The sequence below is a fragment of the Haliotis cracherodii genome, unplaced genomic scaffold (genome assembly GCF_022045235.1).
Source record: "Haliotis cracherodii isolate W230 unplaced genomic scaffold, xgHalCrac1.p SCAF_11, whole genome shotgun sequence".
In the NCBI taxonomy this organism is placed as follows: Eukaryota; Metazoa; Mollusca; class Gastropoda; order Lepetellida; family Haliotidae; genus Haliotis; species Haliotis cracherodii.
Window position 1 is genome coordinate 37,971,406 of NW_027266266.1, and position 22,512 is coordinate 37,993,917.

Consider the following 22,512-nt stretch of genomic DNA (forward strand, 5'->3'; position numbering starts at 1 on the left):
CATTTACATGTGTCACGTGATTTATCTTTTTTCTGGGGCTGAGATTACATGGTTCCAGTCCAATGTTTAGTCGTCCCAAAGACAGCATAACGAGACAGATAAGGCGTCACGATTCGGCACTGTTACCGACATACTGTTTACTGTATGTAGGTATGTTGTCCCGAGCTCAAATATACTACCGACACAAAAAAAACCGACGATGAAGTGATGAAGAGATATAATGATGGTGGAAGTGTAATGTCGTTAAATGTCTGTGAAATAAATTTCTGGCGTATAGATCAATGTCTGGCGTGTCCACCTTGCACGACACCATGATGGCATACTGTTGATTAACTTGCGTATGACTGAACCTGGTTCTGCCCGACATTCCGCCTGAAAGCGGCGTAATACTATACTGACACACTCACTCATCCCATAACGCAGGGAAACACAACGAAAACAAGTCTATAACACAACCCTCTATTTCCTCCAGAATACAGGTAGTGAATCCATAAGTATTCAGCTTATAGGTTGATAATTTATGCGATATGACGTACATAGTTCTGATACAAATGACCATCTATTATGAACGATCTATTTGGATCGATCTTTGGACCAAATTTTAGGCATTGTAACTTACACAGGATTGGTCACTGCAGTGGGAACCAACACGTGCTGAAGGCAATGACCTTAATGCTCCAGGTGCTTGTAAACATCAGCACTGGTTGTACTGCTTAACAAAAGAGCTGTGTTCTGCTATAAGCTGTGGGCAAATGCCGACTTGCCTACCTACCTACCTTCATTGTACATACCTACCTACCTATATGTACCTACCTACCTACGTGCCTATATTCTACCTATCTATCTACCTACCTACATGTAACTACCTAAATGCTTACCTACAAACTACCTACATGCCTTCCTACCTTCATTGTACCTACCTAACTATCTATATGTTCCTACCCACCTACCTACGTACCGTTGCAACTATTACCGATGCTGGGATTGTGGACAATGACATCTGTGATTGACAAAATGAAGCTGATGTTCCTTGGGAGAATGTGTAGAAGCAGCCACAGATATGCCGCGAAAAAGGTGATCTATTTCAAGTGTGCTCAATATATAACAGGCAGTGACAAAAGTAAGTCTGTAACACATGATCTACTCAATTTGGCAAAGACATATGAATTATGGACCATAATAGTTCACTTTATGAAAAAAACAGTTTCCATCCAATGATGTGTGGAACAACACCGTACAGACTAAAATAACAGAACATGAAACTGCTCATTGGCACACGAGTCTGCGAGATCACCCTGAATTAAACAGATTAAACAGTAAGCTTGTACCTCATAGACTGTGGAATATGTGTATTCTGTACAATATACCAACTAGACCAATGTATGCACTTGTGAAACTAGGAACACTACAAATAACACCTGGACAGTGTTTAATGTGTGATGAGGAGTGCGATGACATAATAAAGCACCAACTGTTATGTTGTACAGCTTAAGCTGATGCAAGGAGCACCCTCTATGAACATCTATTTGACTCTTTAAACCTCGTACAATACATGCGTATTGAGGACTGTGCAGATGACGAAGTCAAACTTGTGACATTGCTAGGTGGTATAACCCCTATTGTAGAGGATATGAGCCTTGACAGATGGGCTGAATTCATATCTTCTGTATCACGAGACATAAGCTCCTGGAACCTGCGATCAATGCTCTATCTATAGACAGTATATCTCATACCAGGACGACGCCATGTAAAAATTCAGTATTGCCAATTTCTCTGCATAATGTTTGTGTAAATATGCTGTGGTAACATGATTCCAAATGTATATCACTCTCCGAAATTAATGGAGGAAATAAAGATCATTCATTCATTCATTCATTATACCTACCTACCTACATGTACATGCCTACCTACCTACCTATATATAGCTACCTACCTATATGTATCTACCTACCTACATGTGCATACCTACCTACTTGCCCACCTACCTACCTATATAGCTACCTACCTACATGAATATGTACCTATCAACCTACATATACCTACCTACCTACCTTCATTTACCTACCTACTTGCCTACCTACCTACCTACCTACCTATTTATAGCTACCTATCTACCTATATGTATCTTCCTACCTTCATGCCGACCAACCTACCTACCTGATCACATACATGCCTACCTACATCTACCTACCTACATACCTTCCTTCCTACATGTACCTACCTACCTCCCTTCTTTCCTGTATGTACCTGCCTACATACCTACATGTACTTACCTACTTACTTGCCTACATTTTACCTACCTACCGACCTATTTGTACTTACCTACCTATATGTACCTTCCACCTACCTTCCTACATACCTACACACCTGTGAAGATTCCGGGGTAGAATAGGTCTTCAGCAACCCATGCTTGCCGTAAAAGGTGACTATGCTTTGTCGTAAAGGGCGACTAACGGGATCTGGTGGTCAGGCTCGCTGACTTGGTTAATGCATGTCATCGATTCCAATTGCGTGGATCGATGCTCATGATGTCAATCACTGGATTGTCTGGTCTAGACTCGATTATTTACACACCGCCGTCATATAGCTGGAATATTACGTGCGGCGTTAAACAACAAACCAACCAACATACCAACATGTACTTACCTACCTACTGGAAAAATTCTACCTATCTACCTATATGTACCTACCAACCTACATATACCTACCTACCTACCTACTTGCCTACCTATCTACCTACCTATATATAGCTACCTACCTACATGTACCTACCTATCTACCTTCCTTCCTACATGTACCTACCTATCTTCCTATATGTACTTACCTTCTTACTTGCCTACATTTTACTTACCTACCTACCTATATGTTCGTTCCTACCTACCTACCTACCTACCCACCTACCCACCTACCTATAATATCCGTTTCTTCGTATTTAAGTCCACGTATTAAGGATCTCACCAAAAACGCCGTCTGTTTAGCGCAGTCCAAAAGTATTTGTAACATTGTTATCGGCGCATTTCTTCAACATATGACCACACCATTCCCTGACTGCGATTTCCTGTGCCGTGTCACGCATGTGGACAAAAACAGTGCTCACAAACATATTCGCATTCATCTGGTGCCACAATAAATTCTATCTGTGACACTGATCAACTAATCCCAGGAATCGGTACAGAATCCAACGGTTTCTGTTGAACTTGCAAATGCAGGAAGAGAGGCGCTATCTTGTCAATTCGAGGTGACAGTTTCCAAGTGAAAGTCATTCATGTCATAATCATAATGACCAGAGGCTCCCCTGATCATCCCGAACAACTCTCCATCAAATTGAGCGTCACATGAAAATGCTTTGTTGCTCATATTGAAGACAAGCGAACATGCAAAGTACTTGACACTCGGATGCGCTCACGGGGCGTGGTTGCTAGGAGTTCGCGTGGTCAGAAAGGGGGCACACAAAACGTTTTAGAAAGTAATAAGAAGAAATCCGCAGTGCAATCCAAACATACCATGCTACATTGCTGCTGGGCAATGAAAAATATGTGACGGAAACGACAAAAAACTACTTTCATCACTTGAAAATATTTTGACCATTACCAGGGTTTTCACGATCGTTGTCATCCACATTCAGATGAAGGCAAGACGAACACAACGATAAAAAACACTGTTGAAATCACCGATTGCCGTGTATCTTGTTAGAAATGCTATTCATAAACTGCAGATATACCCATAACACATGATTACGATTGGTGCCGCGCTACATATTATGGCGTTTTGTTCAGAAACACTACTCGTATCCATCACAACAAACAGTCAGATCCCTCGTTCCTAGTTCCTACCGCACATCCCCCTTTAATAGCTATAGTGAAAGTATCTGAAGTGTTAAATGCGGCGGTTAAACTGAGAATTATATATGCCAGGTAAGTACAACTTTATTAAAGGGAAATTTTAGCAAAGGCACATTAACGATAGGTCTGACTGAGGCCGAGGTGGTGGGTAAAAGGGAGTATTTTTTTCTCAATTTTTAGGGCTCATCTTTTCATCTTTTCTTTTTCTTCTAAAAAGAGAACTGAAATATATTTTTCATGTCACATTTCAAATTCAACCTATGGAAAGAATGTTATAAATTTCCCACTGTTCATTAAAGCATAAGTAATGTCTAGATGTAGGTGATTGTAATGCAGAGGAATGGAAATAGCAGTATAATAACGCATTTCGTTATAGTAAGAGACCATGTTTTTACAACACCATGTGTTGCAAACCCCAGTGTGAAGTTTTCTTGAAAACGACAGTAGACTTGTCAACTTGAAATGTTTCTTCTCACAGCTACTGGAGGAATGTATGTATCAATAACAAAGGTTGGGGGTGATTGACATAAAAAGCATAACTTTTGAAACAAAAGAAAAGTTACCTCAATGAAAGTTAGACACGTTAGGTCGAATCCCCAAATAGTGTTGCAAAATGGTTGAGAATTAATCGCCCAAACACAACCAAGTTGAGTAATGCACGTGCTAGATCAGTGGAACTTGTGTTTGAATTGAGACTTTGCTGTGATTGCAGCATGCCAACCTACAAAGATATTCGTATAAAAGGAACGATGTATTGTTCATTCACACACATACTGTTGCTAAGATTTTGTAGGAAGAGAAATATACACCATATGGTGCAAGGTCACCAAGGCATGTGCCCCATACTTGCACGTACATAACATCGAGTGATATTAGGATGTGTAACTGACATTTATAGATAGTGCTGGGGATCAAGATCCTCCCCGGAGCGGGCTTATGATAAGAGGGGATACGCCAAATCTTTGCTGTACACATTTAACAGACCAAGGAAATAGAATTTCCATGCACTTTGGAAACATATTGAATCCATTAGGTATTTTTTGAAAAATGAAGTTTAAAAGAACCCTGTTCTGTGGTTTGCGCTATAACAATAATAGTGACAATATTGAAAGTACAAGTATACAGTAAAATGCATTTCTTTAATCACAAAGGTCTTTTGTGGACACACTCACCTAATTATAAAGATGCCTCAATTTATTTACCAAGCCAATCTTTTTCCCTCCCACATCACTTTATCCTACGTAGGACTTAGTATGGCCTAGAATCACTATCTCCTACGTAGGACTTCATATCTCCTACGTAGGACTTACTATCTCCTACGTAGGACTTACTATCTCCTACGTAGGACTTAGTGTGGACTAGAATAACTATTTCCTACGTAAGGTGTTCATTTAAGATTTCCCCTAAACCACTTAGGGTTATCATATTTGGTTGAGATTTCACATGTGTAATGATACATGTATCTATGGGTTATGTCTGAATTTGCAGCCCCGAACTATTAATCTTACCACTTTTACAGGTGTTATGATCGAGTAGGGTGTGACAATGCAGCCAGTAGAATACCGAGCAGTGATTAGGTTTTTATATTTGAAAGGTCGCACACCAAAAGAAACTTTCAATGAAATGAAAGCAACTTATGGGGAAGATGCCCCATCATATGACGTTGTTAAACACTGGTATCGCCAGTGTGGTCGGACATCTGTGGAAACAGCTGCCATTCCTGGTCGCCCCCATTCAGCCATTGATGAGGACACTACACATTAAGTGGAGACCGCCATTTTGGTAGACCGACGTAAAACTGTTCGCCATGCTAGTTAGCACAACATGTCAAGATCAGTGTAGGGTCTGTGGAAAAAATCATCCTTGACAATTTGAACATGCATAAGGTGTCTGCACGATGGATTCCCAGGCTGCTCACACCTTTCCAAAAGCAGGAACGAGTCAATTGCTCAAAGGATCTTTTGGACATGAAAAAACAGGCAAACTTTTTTGACAGACTTATCACATGATGCTTATCAATGCTTGCAAACTGAAATTTTCATGAGCTGCAAATTCATGTTCTCATGTCCACTGTTTTAAACCTCCATTTCATCTTCACATGTACCCTGGACCCTCCTACCAGAGCTTTGTGTTGAGCCCGATTCGAATGACCAGTTCAGTCACCGGATTCTTAGCGAAAGACAGTGGTGAGAGAATTAGGACGATGAGGTCTCTTCCGAGAGGGATCTGTGCTGGCGAATGGGTCAAGGGTGTTTGTCGTGAAAAGATTGAGATATATTACACTGTAAAATTGAGGATTTGAAACTCAAAGTCAAGATAAAAGCAATTGTATTCACCCTGGCAATATCGAATTATAAATGATCGTATGATAACATGAAGAAGAAATCAGTCCCACTCAATTCTCACCATGACGCTTAGAATATCCCTATTCTGTTGTGGTATACAAGCATTTTAATGGATATGTGCATATGTTGTCATATGGAAATACACGTGTATTCAATTTCATTATACAAATTTTATTGCATGTATTGCAACATGGGTGATCATATCCTTCAATCACAATATTTGTTTGGGGGAATTTATTAAGTGTTTTTCTTTTATCAATCTTCACCGGTTATGTATTCATATGGCGGGATTAATGTATCATACAAACATATCACTCAAATATAAGGCATGATTTGAATTTATCAGTGGAATATAAGAAACAAATGCTTTCCCGTTACAGGACCTGTGACATTGGTGGCCCTGAACAGTATAGACGTTGTAATGGAGGCGCTGGTTAAACGACAGGCGGACTTTGCAGGGCGGCCCCAGGTCTATTCATGTAAATACGGACAGCACTCACTGTTGTATCATTATACTCACTCATTACTTCATCCTCACGGTATCATACACGATATGCTCAACCCTGCCAAGATAATATTGTCGTTTCACAAATTGTTTGAAAAATCGGCAGGGATGGACCTTTTGGCTTGATCATTTACATTCCATAAAGTCTTCACATTGCAATTTCATGCAAAATGAGTCATTTAAATAACCTTGCTACTTTTATCTTTTGTTTTATCAAAATTTGGCATTCTTATCATGTACCATAATACATTGGCTTTGTAAATAGAGCCATATCTACGAAAACTACATCCATATAACCAAACCCTTCAGTTGAACTGTCAGCACCATACCTGTGCTAGTGGGTTTCACCAAAGTGGTAAACGTCTGAGACCTGCATCACGTCGGGCTTTCCTCCCACATTAAGCTGGCACGCCGCGATATAACTAGAATACTGTTAAAAGCGACGTTATACCCAATTCACTCACTCATTCACTTCAGTTGAACGAACCAAATATTTAAAAAAATGGCAGTATGTGCACCCTGGTAACTGGTAATGGAGGTACATATTTATAAGACAGTCGGCCCTGTCATACATGTATCATGTATTAGGGAAAAGAGAGTAAATACACTGTTTGCAGACACATCATATTAGGTATATTATGTTTCGGCCTAGCGCTGATTACTGAGTATTCTCCGTTGATTTACTATTTCATACACAACGATATCACACACAATTTGCTTCATTCTGCCTATGTAATATTATCGTTATGCAAACTATTTGAGAGATCTGTACATCTGGTAGTGAACGGCGTTTTGGCTTGATGACAAACAGTCAATACAATCTTGACATTCATTGCTGCTGACTGAACAAGAACATTTCACTTTTTATAAATCCCGCTGCGTTTATCCGAATTTGGGAATTTTATCGTGATACATAGGTGTTCTATTATATGACCAGCCACAGTAAATAGCGATATAGTAATAGTCCAGAAACCACCAGTCGAATGACCAGTTGATTCATGTAGAGCAGGATGCGTGCCTATGTCTTGTATTTGAGGTACATGAATGTATATCAATTAAGTATCGACCGTTTTGTTCATATATCAGGCATCAGGAAAAGCGTAAAGAAACTATTTGCACGAACACTGACTTAATTATGTTTCTGTCCAGTACAACTTCTCAGCGACGGAGGTAGGAATATCACCTTTGGAGACTACAGCCCTACTTGGAAACTACACAGAAAGCTGGCTACGAAAGCATTGAAGTGAGCTATTTCGTATAAAGGAAATATTCATATCATGTCTGAATTCACAGGTGCTTCATTATAGCTGCTAATATTCATGTGTTTTGCCGAACATGGCTTCACTGAACAAAGGGAAATTTAAAAAAAAGAAATGTTCTAAATTTTAGTGTATAGAATAATTATCATTAATAATTACTGTAGTGTACCCTTTTCTGCTAGTTTTGAATATAGGAAAATATGTTTTGTTGTTTATATCCTTGCTAGTTAAAAGGAAACGACACAGTCTCGGTCTGTGATATATGTATGGAGAGTACAGATATGCTGGGCAAAATATTGAAAATTATTTAGAGGAGTAGAAACATGTTTTTAAAGTTCGGTGGTGGAGTGGGAGCCCTGGAGTACCTTGTCTAACCCAAGCCAGGCTTTGTGTTGTTGAGCTGTGAATGCTCTCTTCTTCTCTGCTTTTAATATGAACAGCAATAATTGAGAAGTGACATAGTTGCACGGTTATGGGACGGGAACACCATATTTGACTTATTGGGTGATGGTGTGCACTTTATTTCGTGTGTTTAAGCTCATTCCATATTGTTAGACCCTAAACACAATTGATGAGCCATACTCACTTGTTCTGGTGTTACTTCCCTTGTACCGAGACTGCTATATTCAGTCTCAATGAACCTTGTCTCAACCCTCCCTTGCCTAGGGAACGCCAGGGGAGTTTTGCTCCTAAATATCAAATTTGGCGCTCCCTGGCCGACACTAGGCTGACTGATAGTAAAGTTCACTACACTGGCGATGTTAATTAGCAATAGGGATTAACGTCTTACAAGTAAAGGCAATTAATTGTTTCTGTGAAAACAATTTGTTTTTATGGATAACAACTTCTTTATTCTTTGTAATGCGTTTCAGGACTACTTCTTGTCCCGTCATCATTCATGTTCTTCCAACGTCTAAATGCCAATCAAAGACTTAAGTGACTCTAGACATTACTTAACATGTCCACATGATAATTTGCCTTTGGTAAACAGTTTATGAGGTATGCTCCAGAAACGATCGTCCCTACACTCATAAACCTGGAGACAAAATGAAAAACTCCCTTGATAGCCAAAGGTGCCAGTCCAGTGCATGTCTAATGTGTATATAAAGTTTAATGAAGAAATATTAATTGTTGTATAGGGTCAGTACCGGAAGATTGATGGACGGACATTGTCTGTTTCTATATCACCTACAGAAATCACTTTGGGCGGCGGATGTTTAAACACTCTCCATACTTAGAGAAATGGTTATTTTTTCCGATTTTAAACCAGTAAACGTAAACTGCCAACATATACAGGCCGATGGGAACAAATCCATGTGAGCAAAAGATCGGTGTGTCCAGGAGTGTAAAAGGCGGTATCGAAATAACATGCACGGGGAACTTGAGAAGAGGCATGATGGTAACCAAAATGAATTCCATAGGAAAAGTAGGAGTGGGGAGTGAGCGACAAAAGAAAATTTCAATGGGGACGATCCTCGGAGAGAATATGATACTCGGGAGCGGCCGCGGTAAAGCGGAGAAGGAGGACATGCTGAATTTATCTTTTAATGACATGTTAGTTTCCAGGAAGTCAAAATTTGACTAAATTTGGTTGTGGTTCAGGCAAATTTGACAGCAGATCGCTACATGAATCAAATTCTTCTTCCTATCATTGACCGCCAGAGGGAGCTGTTTCAACAGGACAACGCTCCCTCGCACACAGCTCGTGACTACCTCATAATGCCAACATCAACGTTTTGCCCTAGCTGTCGAGATCTCCAGATCTCTACCCAATCGAACACCTCTGGGATGAACACGATCGACGTGTACGTCAACGTCAGAATACGCCGCAGACACTCCAACAACTGGCCAACGCGTTACAAGCAGAATGACGCAGAATTCCGCAGGACAGAATTCGTACACTCATCCAGTCAGTGCCGAGGAGATGCAGAGCCGTGATTGCGGTCACACGAAATACTGCGTTTAGCGCCACCTCGTTGCCTTTTGTGATATGATAATGAACAGTTTTCAATGCCTTTTTACAACGACAACATGTGACTATCGAGCTAAAAAATTTCATATTTGTATCTATGATATTAAATAAAATATATCGACTTTATTAGGAACAATACATTTACTAAAAATCTACCTGTGTGTTTCTTTTCTTGATAGTATACATTTTAAAGGTCATTGTTAATACGTAGAACTAAACTGTATGACACGTTCACAAATAACATTAAACTCCAACAAATGATAATCATATTCACATGTATAAAAAATAATAAGACCTGAACTATATTTCTACGACAAAATAGTATACATATTGACACCCTCTGAGTGTTGTAAACCGTGTAGACCCTCTGTGGCTGTGTTTGTTTACGTTCGTTCCCACACAGGCCAGGCAGCAAACAGTCGGTCGCCTCACCAGTTCACTATTACAAGGTAATATTCTCCATAGTAACGCTGCAGCCTGATACCCATAGTTAATTTACTCCAACACGGTGCTATTATACCCCTGTTTGTGGAAACGTTTGTCATTTTGCACACTTAAGCTGCGTATTTCTGGGTCAGGGTTCATGACCCATGGGGCACAGTTAACTTGTGCTTTAGAAACGCCAGAGCATCTCCAGGCAGTGCTATGGTTGAAGGTAACTAGATCAGAGTGGTGTTTTTATCGCAGATCTCTACCGAGGTGAAATGGTTCATATAGCTAGGCTGTAAATATTGGCCAACATGATAGTGGTTGTTCCAGTTACGTCGACTTTTAACCCAATTTTTTTAAATTGGGCTAACCAACTACCCGTAGAACTATGAGACATGAAACGTTCAATACCCTCATGCATCGATACTCGGTGCTCTATGATATATATATATATATATATATATATATATATATATATATATATATATATATATATATATATATATATATACTGTCTAGAAAAAAACTCTAATTCCTGATACACTGCTTTTAGTAACATTATTCCAACCGCAGCTTTAATCAAAAGGAACGTACAACATGAAGCTATGCGCTAAAGAGCCAATGGAGGAAGGTCAATAACTATGACCTATATCTGCCACTGTGTTAACAGCAGCCATGTGAGTAAATTTGCGGGGTGATAGATAGTCCGGTTAGAAAGGCGGATGCTCTCTCGTGGATGTGGATTGTCCCCCCCATAAAGAGTGTGTCCTGGTGTAGTGGTCTATTGTCTTGGCTTGAGATTAAATCCAGTTGTCATGAACAGACATCATACTCGAGCACATTTTGTGTCTGTGCATCCGATTTGCATTAAATTGTCAGTGTTAAATCCCAGCGGACTTGAATGCAGTGACAGTCATTAAAGTACATGATTGCACATTGGGCGTATATGCAACACAAATTCGATAAAGTGATCGATCGATTATCATCAGGTTTCGTCGGTTATCTCTGGTTAATTTAACGCAGCATCATAATATATCATATATCATGTGTCATAATTGTACCCATTGGATGTGATTTTGAAAATGCATTACGTTGAAAATTACTCTTTGAATAACCGCTGACCAATTGCTTCCTAGTTTATGAAGCAGATGTATATGCAGTAATAGATGGCGGTGTTGGTGGTGGTTTGTGTTTGTTCGGGTTGTGGGTATAGGGTGGGTGGGGGGTGGGGGGGTGGGGGGGGTGGGGGGGGGGATGAGAGTTGCGCTTCATGGCCACTTCAGTTGACAGCTCTTGTTTCACAATTTCAATGGGACATAATCGTACATTGCGCATTGATACTCATCGACAGTGGGACTTACGTTCCCTCTCGTATAAACATATTAAAAACTGAAAAGCTATGTCCCTTTAACTGGTAATATACTGTCCACCACAATGCATCATCGTGATATTATTGTTCATCTACTAACTGATTCTTTCATCCTTTCTATCCGAACTATTCGGTTTCATTTCGTTTTATTTGTGCTCTGAAGTTGTGAAAATATATTTTAAGAAAACATATTCCATGGTTGCCTATATACAGATAAAATGATCAAATAGTGTCGGGACACACAGTATCTGTATGTCAAGACGAATGTCACTTTGTAAGCAAAACATAAGTGTGATTCCTCAAGCCATTGTTTTGGGATACATTTTTTAAATCACTGCCATATGGAAAAATATGGTAGCGGTGCCTTTACAGTCGTGTATGTTGTCATACATATAGTTTAAGCGATACCGTGGGATTTGATTGGCCAGTCAAGACATTTGTGCTCCGTTTATGTCTCCATAAACCTATTGGTCACGCCTAATAACTGATTATACTTTTTCATGGTTGACTCAGATACAGACTGGACCATGTGTTGCATGTGAACAATGTCACTGATTGCTTTTCGTTGTCTTCAGTGTTTTTGTGTTAATTATCAGTAGATTGGTGTTTTAGTCGTTGACGTATTTATTTATAAGAATTCACTTCAACATGTTTGTTTTTGCCTTTATTGTATGTATACATCGGATTGTACGTTATACGTCCAGAAAGACAAACAATAATGTAGACACTTCCTGAATGTCTTGATGCCTGTGCAATCTCATTAAAATCAGATCTTAGTTCTCGCTACCGCTAAACAAAGCGATAGCGAGAACTAAGATCTGATTTTAATGAGATTGGATGCCTGTGTGTACTTGCCTTACAGGTAGACAATGCTGGACATGGAGTGGCTACAGAGGCTGCCCTACCTGGAGCAGCTATTGGACTTGATCAAAGAATGGGAGGAATGGTTGCCTTCCAGCCTCACCTGCCGGGCTGTCGTAGTGGGGTCAGGCGTCGGAGTAGCTCTTTATTTGATCACCAAGAAGAGGTACAAGCTACCCCCTGGTCCCCGAGGATGGCCGTTATTTGGGAATCTGCTCGGTAAGTTAAATGATATGACATTCTGTTAACTTATGCGGGGGTATCATATGGGTGTAATGTCTTTTTTTTAATTATTATTATTTTGATCCCTTAATACTATAAAGAATCGGTACAGATATACACACTACTTGCCATTCTTATTTATGGCCGGAATCGACCAATTTGTATCTTCCAACGGGCAAGGTATATATGTCATCAGTGTATTGCGCTGAGTACGAATGTATTATAACTACAGAGTTCAGGAACGCAACTATCTACGAGAAGGTGACGGAGTGGACAGTTCAGTATGGTCCAGTTGTGAGGTTCAACATGGGTATGTGAACAGTTCCATGTCACTGATACTTATTAACGTTTGTAAACTGAAATGTTTCATAAGATACAAATCCCATCTTCCATCTGTCCAGTTTATTATATCTCCAATTATTCATAAGATGTACCCTGGGCCCTGCTTCCATAGCTTTGTTTGGATCCCGATGCGAATGTCCAGTCCAATCACAGTACACTTATGAGCAAGAGAAAATGATTAAAGAGATTAAGATGGGGATGGTAAAGTGACATCCGATAGGCATCCATGGAGACGAATGGGTAAAAGGCGTTTATCATGTATAGAATGGAGATATATTACACTGGATAATGGAGGATTCGAAATTAAAAAAAACAGGAAAAGAAGAATTTGTGGTTGAGAATACAATGTACAATGTATATATATATATATTTATATATATATATGTGTGTGTGTGTGTGTGTGTGTGTGTGTGTGTGTGTGTGTGTGTGTGTGTGTGTGTGTGTGTGTGTGTGTGTGATGTAAAAAATAAATTCTTTCTTGTTACAGGCCCAGTTACATTGGTGGCCCTGAACAGTATAGACGTTGTAATGGAGGCACTGGTTAAACGACAGGCGGACTTTGCAGGGCGACCCCAGGTCTATTCATGTAAATACGGAGAGCAATCACTGTTGTATCAATATTTCATCCTCACGGTCTCACACACGATATGCTTCATTCTGCCGGGATACAAATTGTTTGAAAGATCTGCACACCTGGCAGTGATGTGTTTCATACATATATCATGTATCATTAGGGAAAAAAGAGTAAATACACTGTTTGCAGACACCGATGTATGTTATGTTTCGGCCTAGCGCTAATTACTCAGTATTCACCGTTGAATTACCATTTCATACTCAACGATATCACACATGAGTTGCTTTAACCTGCTTAAAATATTATCGTATTACAAAGTGTTTTAAAGATCTGCACATCTGGTAGCCATCGGCATTTTGGCTTGATGATCCATTGGTGCTGACTGAACAAGAACATTTCATGTAGAGTCATTAAAAGAAACTGCTGCGTTTATCCAAATTTTGTAATTTTATCGAGATGCATAGGCGTACTATATTCTTCCAGGCACAGGAAAAAGTGATATAGAAAAAGCTCCAAACCCTTCAGTTGAATGACCAATTGATTCACATAGAGCAGGGTGCGTGCCTATGTCATTTGTATTAATATGCGATCATTTCGTACATATATCAGGTGACACACTTACATGTTTATAATGTTTCTTTCCAGTACAACGTCTCAGTGACGGAGGTAGGAATATTGCCTTTGGAGACTACAGCCCTACTTGGAAACTACACAGAAAGCTGGCTACCAAAGCATTGAAGTGAGCTATTTCATTTAAAGGAAATATTCATATCATATGTCAATTCACAGGGGTTTCATTGTAGCTGCTAATATTCATGTGTTTTGCCGAACATGGCTTCCCTGAACAAAGGGTAATTAAAAAAAATGTCACAAGAAATGTCCTAAATTTTAGTGTAAATTTGAAGTGAGCTATTTTATTTAAAGGAATATTCACATCAAATCTCCGACGTGCTAAATTATAGCTGCTAATGTTGACATCTTGAGCATCGATCCACGCAATTGGGATACGATGACATGTGTCATCCAAGTCAGCTATTCTGAACACCCGATCCCGTTAGTCGCCTCTTACAGCAAGCATGGGTTGCTGAAGACCTATTCTACCCTGGATCTTCACGAGGCTGCTGTGTTAATCATGGGTTTAGAAACTCGTTAAAGTTATCAAAGCACCCCCTCCCTTTTCAATTAAGCAACATAGTTATAGGTGATTGTTAGTGGATAGCTTCTGTGCGGAGAAGGAGCAATATGTACATTTTATTAACTATTGTTGTCAATATTTTAATTACATTCCCCTGAAAGCATGCGTCTGAAGTCATAGATTTAACGTATAAGTTCGTCTCGTTTCCTATGGTGAATTGTTGCCGTTTTAACTTTGAATTATATTTCACTTGCTCTGATCATATCTATATGTTCTCTCTCATTGCACAGACACTACATGACGGGCACACACCTTGACGAAGGGATAGAGCGCTCCCTCACTAAAGGCATAGAGCTGATACAGGAGATGAAAGGGCCATTCAACCCTCATCATTGTGTCTCTCTCATTGTGTTCAACATCATAAACAATATCTGCTTCAGTGTCACGTAAGAGGAAATATTTCCAATCTTCTAACAGTAAGACGTAAGACAATAATTACATTGAATAGAATCCTTAGGAGAGATGTGTAACAAGCAGGACTGACTGATGCAAGGATATATGGAAAGAGTACTAGGTTCAGATAATTTGATCTGAATACCTGAATCCATTTTATGTTTCTGATATCCTTTTTCACAATCAACCATGTCAGGATATAATAGAGGGACTTAATGATGTAATACTGTAACGTGTTATTGTAATATACTGATGTGTTTTCCTTTCTCTCGCATTTCTACCGTTTACGATACAGAGTTGCATGCTCTTTTGTGTGCCAGGAACCTGGTTTCTCGGTTGTAAGCACCATAACCGTGCTCGTTGGCTTGGCCACTTCTCTTCGGGCTTACCTCCATCACGAACCTCACACGCTATTATGTACGGAAATACGGTTGTAAGCAGCACTAAACCACAATCACACGTCCTGTTGCTATAAACGTTCGAGTTACTGGTAAGTCAAACGTCGAATTAATGTCAGGCAGCACTACATGTGTTCTTGTGGATTTTATTTATATCACTATGTATGGTATATATATATACACGCCATGGTACTGTCAGAAGTGGAATGAACCCAGCCCACATTTTCAGATGCGACGTTCACGACAACTACTTCAAAGAGATGTTGTACTTTTTGAATTCCTCCCTGGACATCGGCAACGGCTTTCTTGAGGACGTAATCCCCCCTCTCCGTCTCTTCCATACTCAGAAGCTGAAAACTGTAATAAAAGACTCGGAGAAACTCTTTGGTAACGTGAATGAAGAAATTGACCAACATCGACAGACCATGTCAAAAGGTGCAAACTGTTTTATCAGTTCGCTTTCGGGTCAATCTTGCACTATAGTAGTTATCAACAATTTCACACAAAACACTCTGGAAAGGAGATTTCGTGATGTTCCCGTTGATTATAAGAAATTATTATTAACAACAACAACAACAACAACAACAACAACAACAACAACAATAACAAAAATAATAATATGCAATGAATTAAATTGTCAGTGGATGTCCGGCTTTGGCACAAACACTGTATTTTATGATGGAGTGGCTCGGTCATTTTTTTACCGTTTCGCCATGCTTGTAATTTACACACAGAGGTCCATACATGGTACGGCCCAGAATATGTACAGGGCGTCAAGGACAATTTTAAATACAAAATTCTTTGGAAAAGGCCTGTATACAGCCTCAGACATACCCAGGCCATCTTCCCGAGGCAAGTGAGTTAACTTACTATAAAAGTCCAGTTTCCACCCTTGCCGAACTAGGCTGGTATTATGGAGTTACATTTTGGCTGGACTAACGAGTCAATGCATAGTCCTTTCTATGCCTCTCCTATTGACCAATCAGATTCAACCTCTCGTATCACTTGTATTTGTAATAATAATAATAAAAATAAGAATAAGAATAAGAATAATAATGAATATAATAATTGTTATAGAGCGCAGTATGTTCCGTGGCATCTTCCCGAGGCAAGAGAGTTAACTGACTTTAAAAGTCCAGTTTCCACCCTTGCCGAACTAGGCTGGAATTCCTGGGCTCGATCGTAGCGCCATCAGTGGCTATTACGAGTTATGTCCTTTCTATGCCTCTCCTATTGACCAATCAGATTCAACCTCTCGAATCACTTACATTTGCTTCAAACGAAACGGTGGCGCCCAGTCAAGACGATCTGATGGATAATCAAGATCTATATTGTGATAAAACTAGTCTTACATCGCGAAGTACATAAAATCACGTGATTAAAAGCATGAAAAGATTTAGAAAATATCTGTTGACGACGAGTTAGCGGTGCACAAGCTTTGCAAATCCTGCAGTCGACCGAAATCTGCATGACACTTTACGATCCAGATTTCGATTTCGGTGCTCGATTTTGAATGGACTATGCATAGGCTCGTTAGTCCAGCCAAAATGTAACTCCATAATACCAGCCTAGTTCGGCAAGGGTGGAAACTGGACTTTTATAGTCAGTTAACTCACTTGCCACGGGAAGATGGTTCCGTGGCACTAAAAAAACGTCTTTGGCTTCCATAAAAAGATTTTCTTTTCATTTTTACGAAATATTTCAAGAGAAAATGTTGATTTTCGTAACTGGAACTGACAGCTGTAATTTGTATCCAGATCGAAGATTGCGTGTTGGTTCATCTACTTGAATGAGTTCCTTGAGTTCCCTGTTTGTTTGAGAGTAGTCATGTGAAATTGCACATTGTGGGAACAGTTTTTATGTGTGTCAATGTCAATCTTCTGTTCATTATGTTCTCATAACAGATAACATCCGTGATTTCTGTGATGCCCTGTTACTGGCTCAAGAAGAAGCCCGTGACGAAGAGGACCTGAAAGTGATGTCACAGATAAGTGACCGCCATATCACTCAAACACTCGCTGATATATTTATTGGTATATACTTTTTAGTATTAGTCATTTTCGTGTGACTGGCTTCGTGTAGGTGTTGGCGTACAGGTACATTTCAACATACAGTTTTGCATCGAATAGGAAAACTCTTTTTGGCAACCCCCTCCCGAAAGAAATGGTCGATCCTCACATGTTATCACCTGCATTAAGTCGGTTTGGAAGAGACCGATCATTCAACATTCGGTGGGAAAATATTTTATTTTTCTGTTACAGCTTCACGAATAGTTATTTTTATCTACATTTTCTGGAATAAGTTAATATTTTTTTCAACATCATCCCAAGAACAGATAGCAGGGTGAACAGAGGCGTATTTGAACAAAGTCACTTGCCTGAGGAGACGCTTCATGTGTTACATGTGCTTCTGTGCTCAGGTCTCTCTGCGACCGACGTTGCTTCACTTCACCTGATTTGTTATCTGTGCGCCGTGCACAGGACCACGTACCACCAAGTATAACTTTTCTTGGTGTATTACATGTAGTCGCTGGGCTGCAGCAAATCGCACATGTCGATGAGTTATTTCTGTCTAACATTACATTGTGATAGATTTAAGAGTTTGTACTTCCTTCTTAGTCTCCTTTATGATGTTCGGGAAGTGATTATACTGTATCTCTGCAGCCGGGTTGGACACCTCTCGCTACACGCTGCTGTGGACGCTACTGGACCTAGCCCAGCACCCTGACATCCAGGACAAGCTCTACACGGAGGTCGACCGTGCCCTGGGTGAGTTCTGATATTATAATACGGTGATATTATGATACGGTGTGATGAAGACACTGTGAGAATGCGAGAACGCGAGATTTGTCAGAAATCTCGCGTTCTCGCGATCTCGCATTCTCTTGTTTTTGCTACATAGCACTTTTTGTCAAAAGTCGACAACGCGAGAATGCCACATTTGGACATGATGCAAAATCTCGCAATCTCGCAATCTCGACTTGTCAAATTAGGCCACAAAAACACGAAATCGCGAGATCGTAATTTACAAAGACAAAGTCCTATGTGGACTAGAGTAGGGTCCTCTCACGTTGTGACACTTTCCTATGTACTTTATTTTAGAACCCTCAACATGCTCAATATAATTTAACAAAAGAAATTGTGTACATGTCAGTTACAGACATCATCACAAGCCAGTGAGTTTCTCAATGAGGCAATTTTATACACGGCTAGAATATTCATCAAAATAAAATTCTCACAGACCAATTTGTAGCATTCGGTTAAAATGATATTGTCCGATGTTTTTTTATACGATACCATATTCGCTACTTTACTTGATAGATTTTGATCCGCTCAACAAAACATCCGGTCTCAAAAAGTGCCATGTACCAAAAACACGAGAATGCGAGATCGCGAGAACGCGAGATTTGGCATTCTCGAGTTTTGGGCATATTTAGCTCGTTTCCAAAGGTCGAGATCGCGAGAATGCGAGATCGCGAGAATGTCCCTTACAGTATTCCATAAATAACAGTCCCACCCAGGCATATATTATGATACCGGATTTGAGATTATCTTTAGATTATTCTCATCAAATTACAAATGTATTTATGAATGTGCAGGTGCGCGTCATTTCCCCAGTGTATCAGACAGGAGTAGTCTCCCTTACACTGACGCTGTGCTTCACGAGAGTATGAGGTTACACACAGTGGTGCCAAGCGGACTTCCCCACAAAACACTGTGTGACACGAAAGTCGGTAAGTCTCCTTTTTAGGATGTCAACTGGTGAATATTCTGAGTACGTATTTCGTAAAATCTAGATGACGTTTTTAACTTTTCAATTAAACAAAGAATGGGATTGGTATTCAATTTATTGCGCTGGGCGCTCTTATTAATTTTCTCACCAAATCACACTTTACTATAGTAGCATAGAGAGAAATCTACCCCACCCTCTTAACATTTTTGCATCAAAGTATTTGTGATATATAGTATTTAACAGTTTACAAAAGTTTAACCAAATGCGAATAATCTATTAGAAAACATAAAAGTAATAAAACATATCTTTGTTAGTTTACTATTGTATGAGCAAATGACTACCTTTATTTCCTTATTTCCCTCTATTTCTAACGTTCAGCGACGTTCCACACAACAGGTTTAGAATACATTGATGTTAAGTTTCGCTTTCACCGCAAGCTATGCGCGACCTGTCATAAACTTTGTATTATTTCACTTTTTGTTTACTATATTTCGCAGTAAATTTGACAATTTGATTTTTAGTCTATGAATCATGGCTTCATCACCTTAATTTTGCAATAGACTGACTTAGAATGTTTTGTAAAGGGACTCCCGAAACAACGACAATTCGAGTTGCACAGTAAATACAAAGTCATACCTGCAGACATCCTTCAGGGATCCCGTCTCAAACAGGCAAGCTGCCCACGCCTCCAAACGTTTTGACATTCTGAGGTTGCGAGGGTTGGTGTTGATGGGTGGGAGTTATATATTATTATAATTATTCTCATTATACAGATTAAAATAAATGGGACAAAGAGGGTTCGAGTGATCCTGGAACAGTCAGGTTGGTTAGGCTAATTATCATCTCCACACGCTCCACACGCAGCCCAGACACTGACTTCTCCCGTGAAGCGCTGTCTAGTCGAACTCACAAAGAACTTTTCAGACAAAGTGAATACTCCCAAACACTGCAGCCTTCTGCATTACCCAGATTGTCAGAAGAGCTGTATTCGTGGCAGCAAACCCGGGTTCTCTCTCAACGTCAGTCAACAGATTGGGCGGTACCAAACCTAAGGCTCCGAGCACAATAATGAGTCGGACAACTTCCTGCTTGCGATGCGTGACATTGCGCAATCGAGGTCCGCCTATTTGCCATGTTATTCCTGAAACTTGTCAATCAATTAGTGTCAAAACGGACAGAGGCTTCAATGATACAAATGATTTCATGGGACAATGTAGGTTTGTTGGCCTGAATAATTTTAAGGATGCACATGGGCCCAATCCAAAGAATTATATAATCATCATTTTCCTAGAAACCCTCTACATATTCTGGGTCATACGATGAATGGCGTCAAAACCATAAACATGGCGAAGACAGCAATAAAATGATCGAGCCATGCCATCATGTCGCTTAAGATACTGTGTCTGTGCCAAAGGTGGGCATCCACTGACAATGTGTTGGATAGTGTCATTTAAATTCATTACATATTCTACATTTCATATTTATGTTTTGATGCAAATCACAAATGGACAGTTTCGAGTGGGAAGTGACTGGTCCTGGGCAGCAAACAGAAAACCTTCTGTTTCACTTTTCAGGCCAGCCAAGCGAAGGACTGAAGTCTGCAGGGTTGCTTATCTGTACACACTGTACATAAACTCGGTGCAGACACATAAATGTACCCAGCAGTGCACAGTATCCGTCTTGCAGAACATCTACTTTAAGCAGACCATTACCACGCCCTCCCGTTATAGTTGGTAAAAATAAGCGACTGTGGGAAGAGAGAGGGTGGCAGGATATATTGGATCTATCCGTATTGGCATTATTATTATTTCCGTTTTGTTTTTTATACTTATGAATGAGTTAATTGTGAAATTTAAGGATAGCACAAGCTATAAATTACCAAAGTGATTGTCGGTTATCAGTGCATATCAACGTAGTTCAATCACTGAATTTTCAGGTGGCTATGACATTCCTAAAGGAACTACCGTCCTCATCAATCACTACGCTTTGCACCAGGACCAGGAACAGTGGCGGTACCCGCAAGTATACAATCCAAACCGGTTCCTTGACCATGATGGCAAGATGGCTGCCAAACCAGAGAGCTGGCTTCCGTTCTCCGCTGGAAGGAGAGTGTGTCTCGGAGAGAGCGTGGCCAAGCCGGAACTGCATCTTCTGCTGGCTGGAATCATGAGGCATTTCAAAGTATCCCTCCCACCTGGAGCTAAGGTGAACCTTGAGCCACGTGGAGGATCTTTCATAAACGTGCCACAAGATTATGAACTCAGTTTTGAATCAAGACTATAACTCATATTACCATTAAGATTGTGATATAAGGACATTGCCTCGAACCTACTCTACATATGATTAACAAATATGTTTCCGTTGAGGGTATTACTTTCCTTAGTATGCGTACATATTCTAGGCATTTTTTTCTGAGTGGATATTGCCGCACCATTGTGTGAAGTGTAAGTCTCCCTCGCCAAAATAAATTAATTAACGCATTTTTGTGTTGAGGTTAGCAATATTCCAGCTACAAGAACTCATACAAGCAGATCCTCAATATTCGATTATTAATGGACCCTGGCATCCTGGGCACTTACAAAATGATCCAATCTGTAAAATGGATCACTACCCTCCTGTTTATTTGCAGATATATATGTTTTTGGTTTGGTTTGTTGTTTAACGCCGCACTCAGCAATATTCCAGCTATATGACGGCGGTCTGTAAATAATCGAGTCTGGACCAGACAATCCAGTGATTTATATCATGAGCATCGATCCGCGCAATTGGGTTGCTGAAGACCTATTCTACCTCGGAATCTTCACGGGGTAGATATATATGTGTTTACTGTGTTTACTGTGTTTACTGTCGTAATCTTAGCCGCCTGGCCTTTTAATACGGAATAAAGATTTTGTAGTTTTTTGTTCTGATTGGGGGATTGTGGGTGGAATCGTACTATTTGATACCAAATCTGAGAACTGGCACTCTGTATGGCTTATCCTAATCGTGCAGTCAGGCTTGGTTTGATAAATATATAATTAAAGGACAACGTCCATATTACAAATAAATTAAATATTGTTGACTCTTGTGGCTTT

At 39.9% G+C, this 22,512-nt stretch overlaps 1 protein-coding gene across 1 annotated transcript; it reads left to right on the forward strand.

Annotated features, from left to right (window-relative positions):
* Positions 1 to 12,590: 12,590 nt before the first annotated feature.
* LOC139456469 (steroid 17-alpha-hydroxylase/17,20 lyase-like) lies at positions 12,591 to 21,746 on the forward strand. Its single transcript, XM_071238200.1, has 10 exons — positions 12,591 to 12,801; positions 13,037 to 13,114; positions 13,634 to 13,732; positions 14,366 to 14,459; positions 15,146 to 15,301; positions 15,936 to 16,141; positions 17,611 to 17,739; positions 18,370 to 18,474; positions 19,305 to 19,439; positions 21,375 to 21,746. The coding sequence occupies exons 1-10, from the start codon at positions 12,591 to 12,593 to the stop codon at positions 21,719 to 21,721; spliced, it is 1,560 nt and encodes a 519-aa protein (XP_071094301.1). The 3' UTR covers positions 21,722 to 21,746.
* Positions 21,747 to 22,512: the final 766 nt, after the last annotated feature.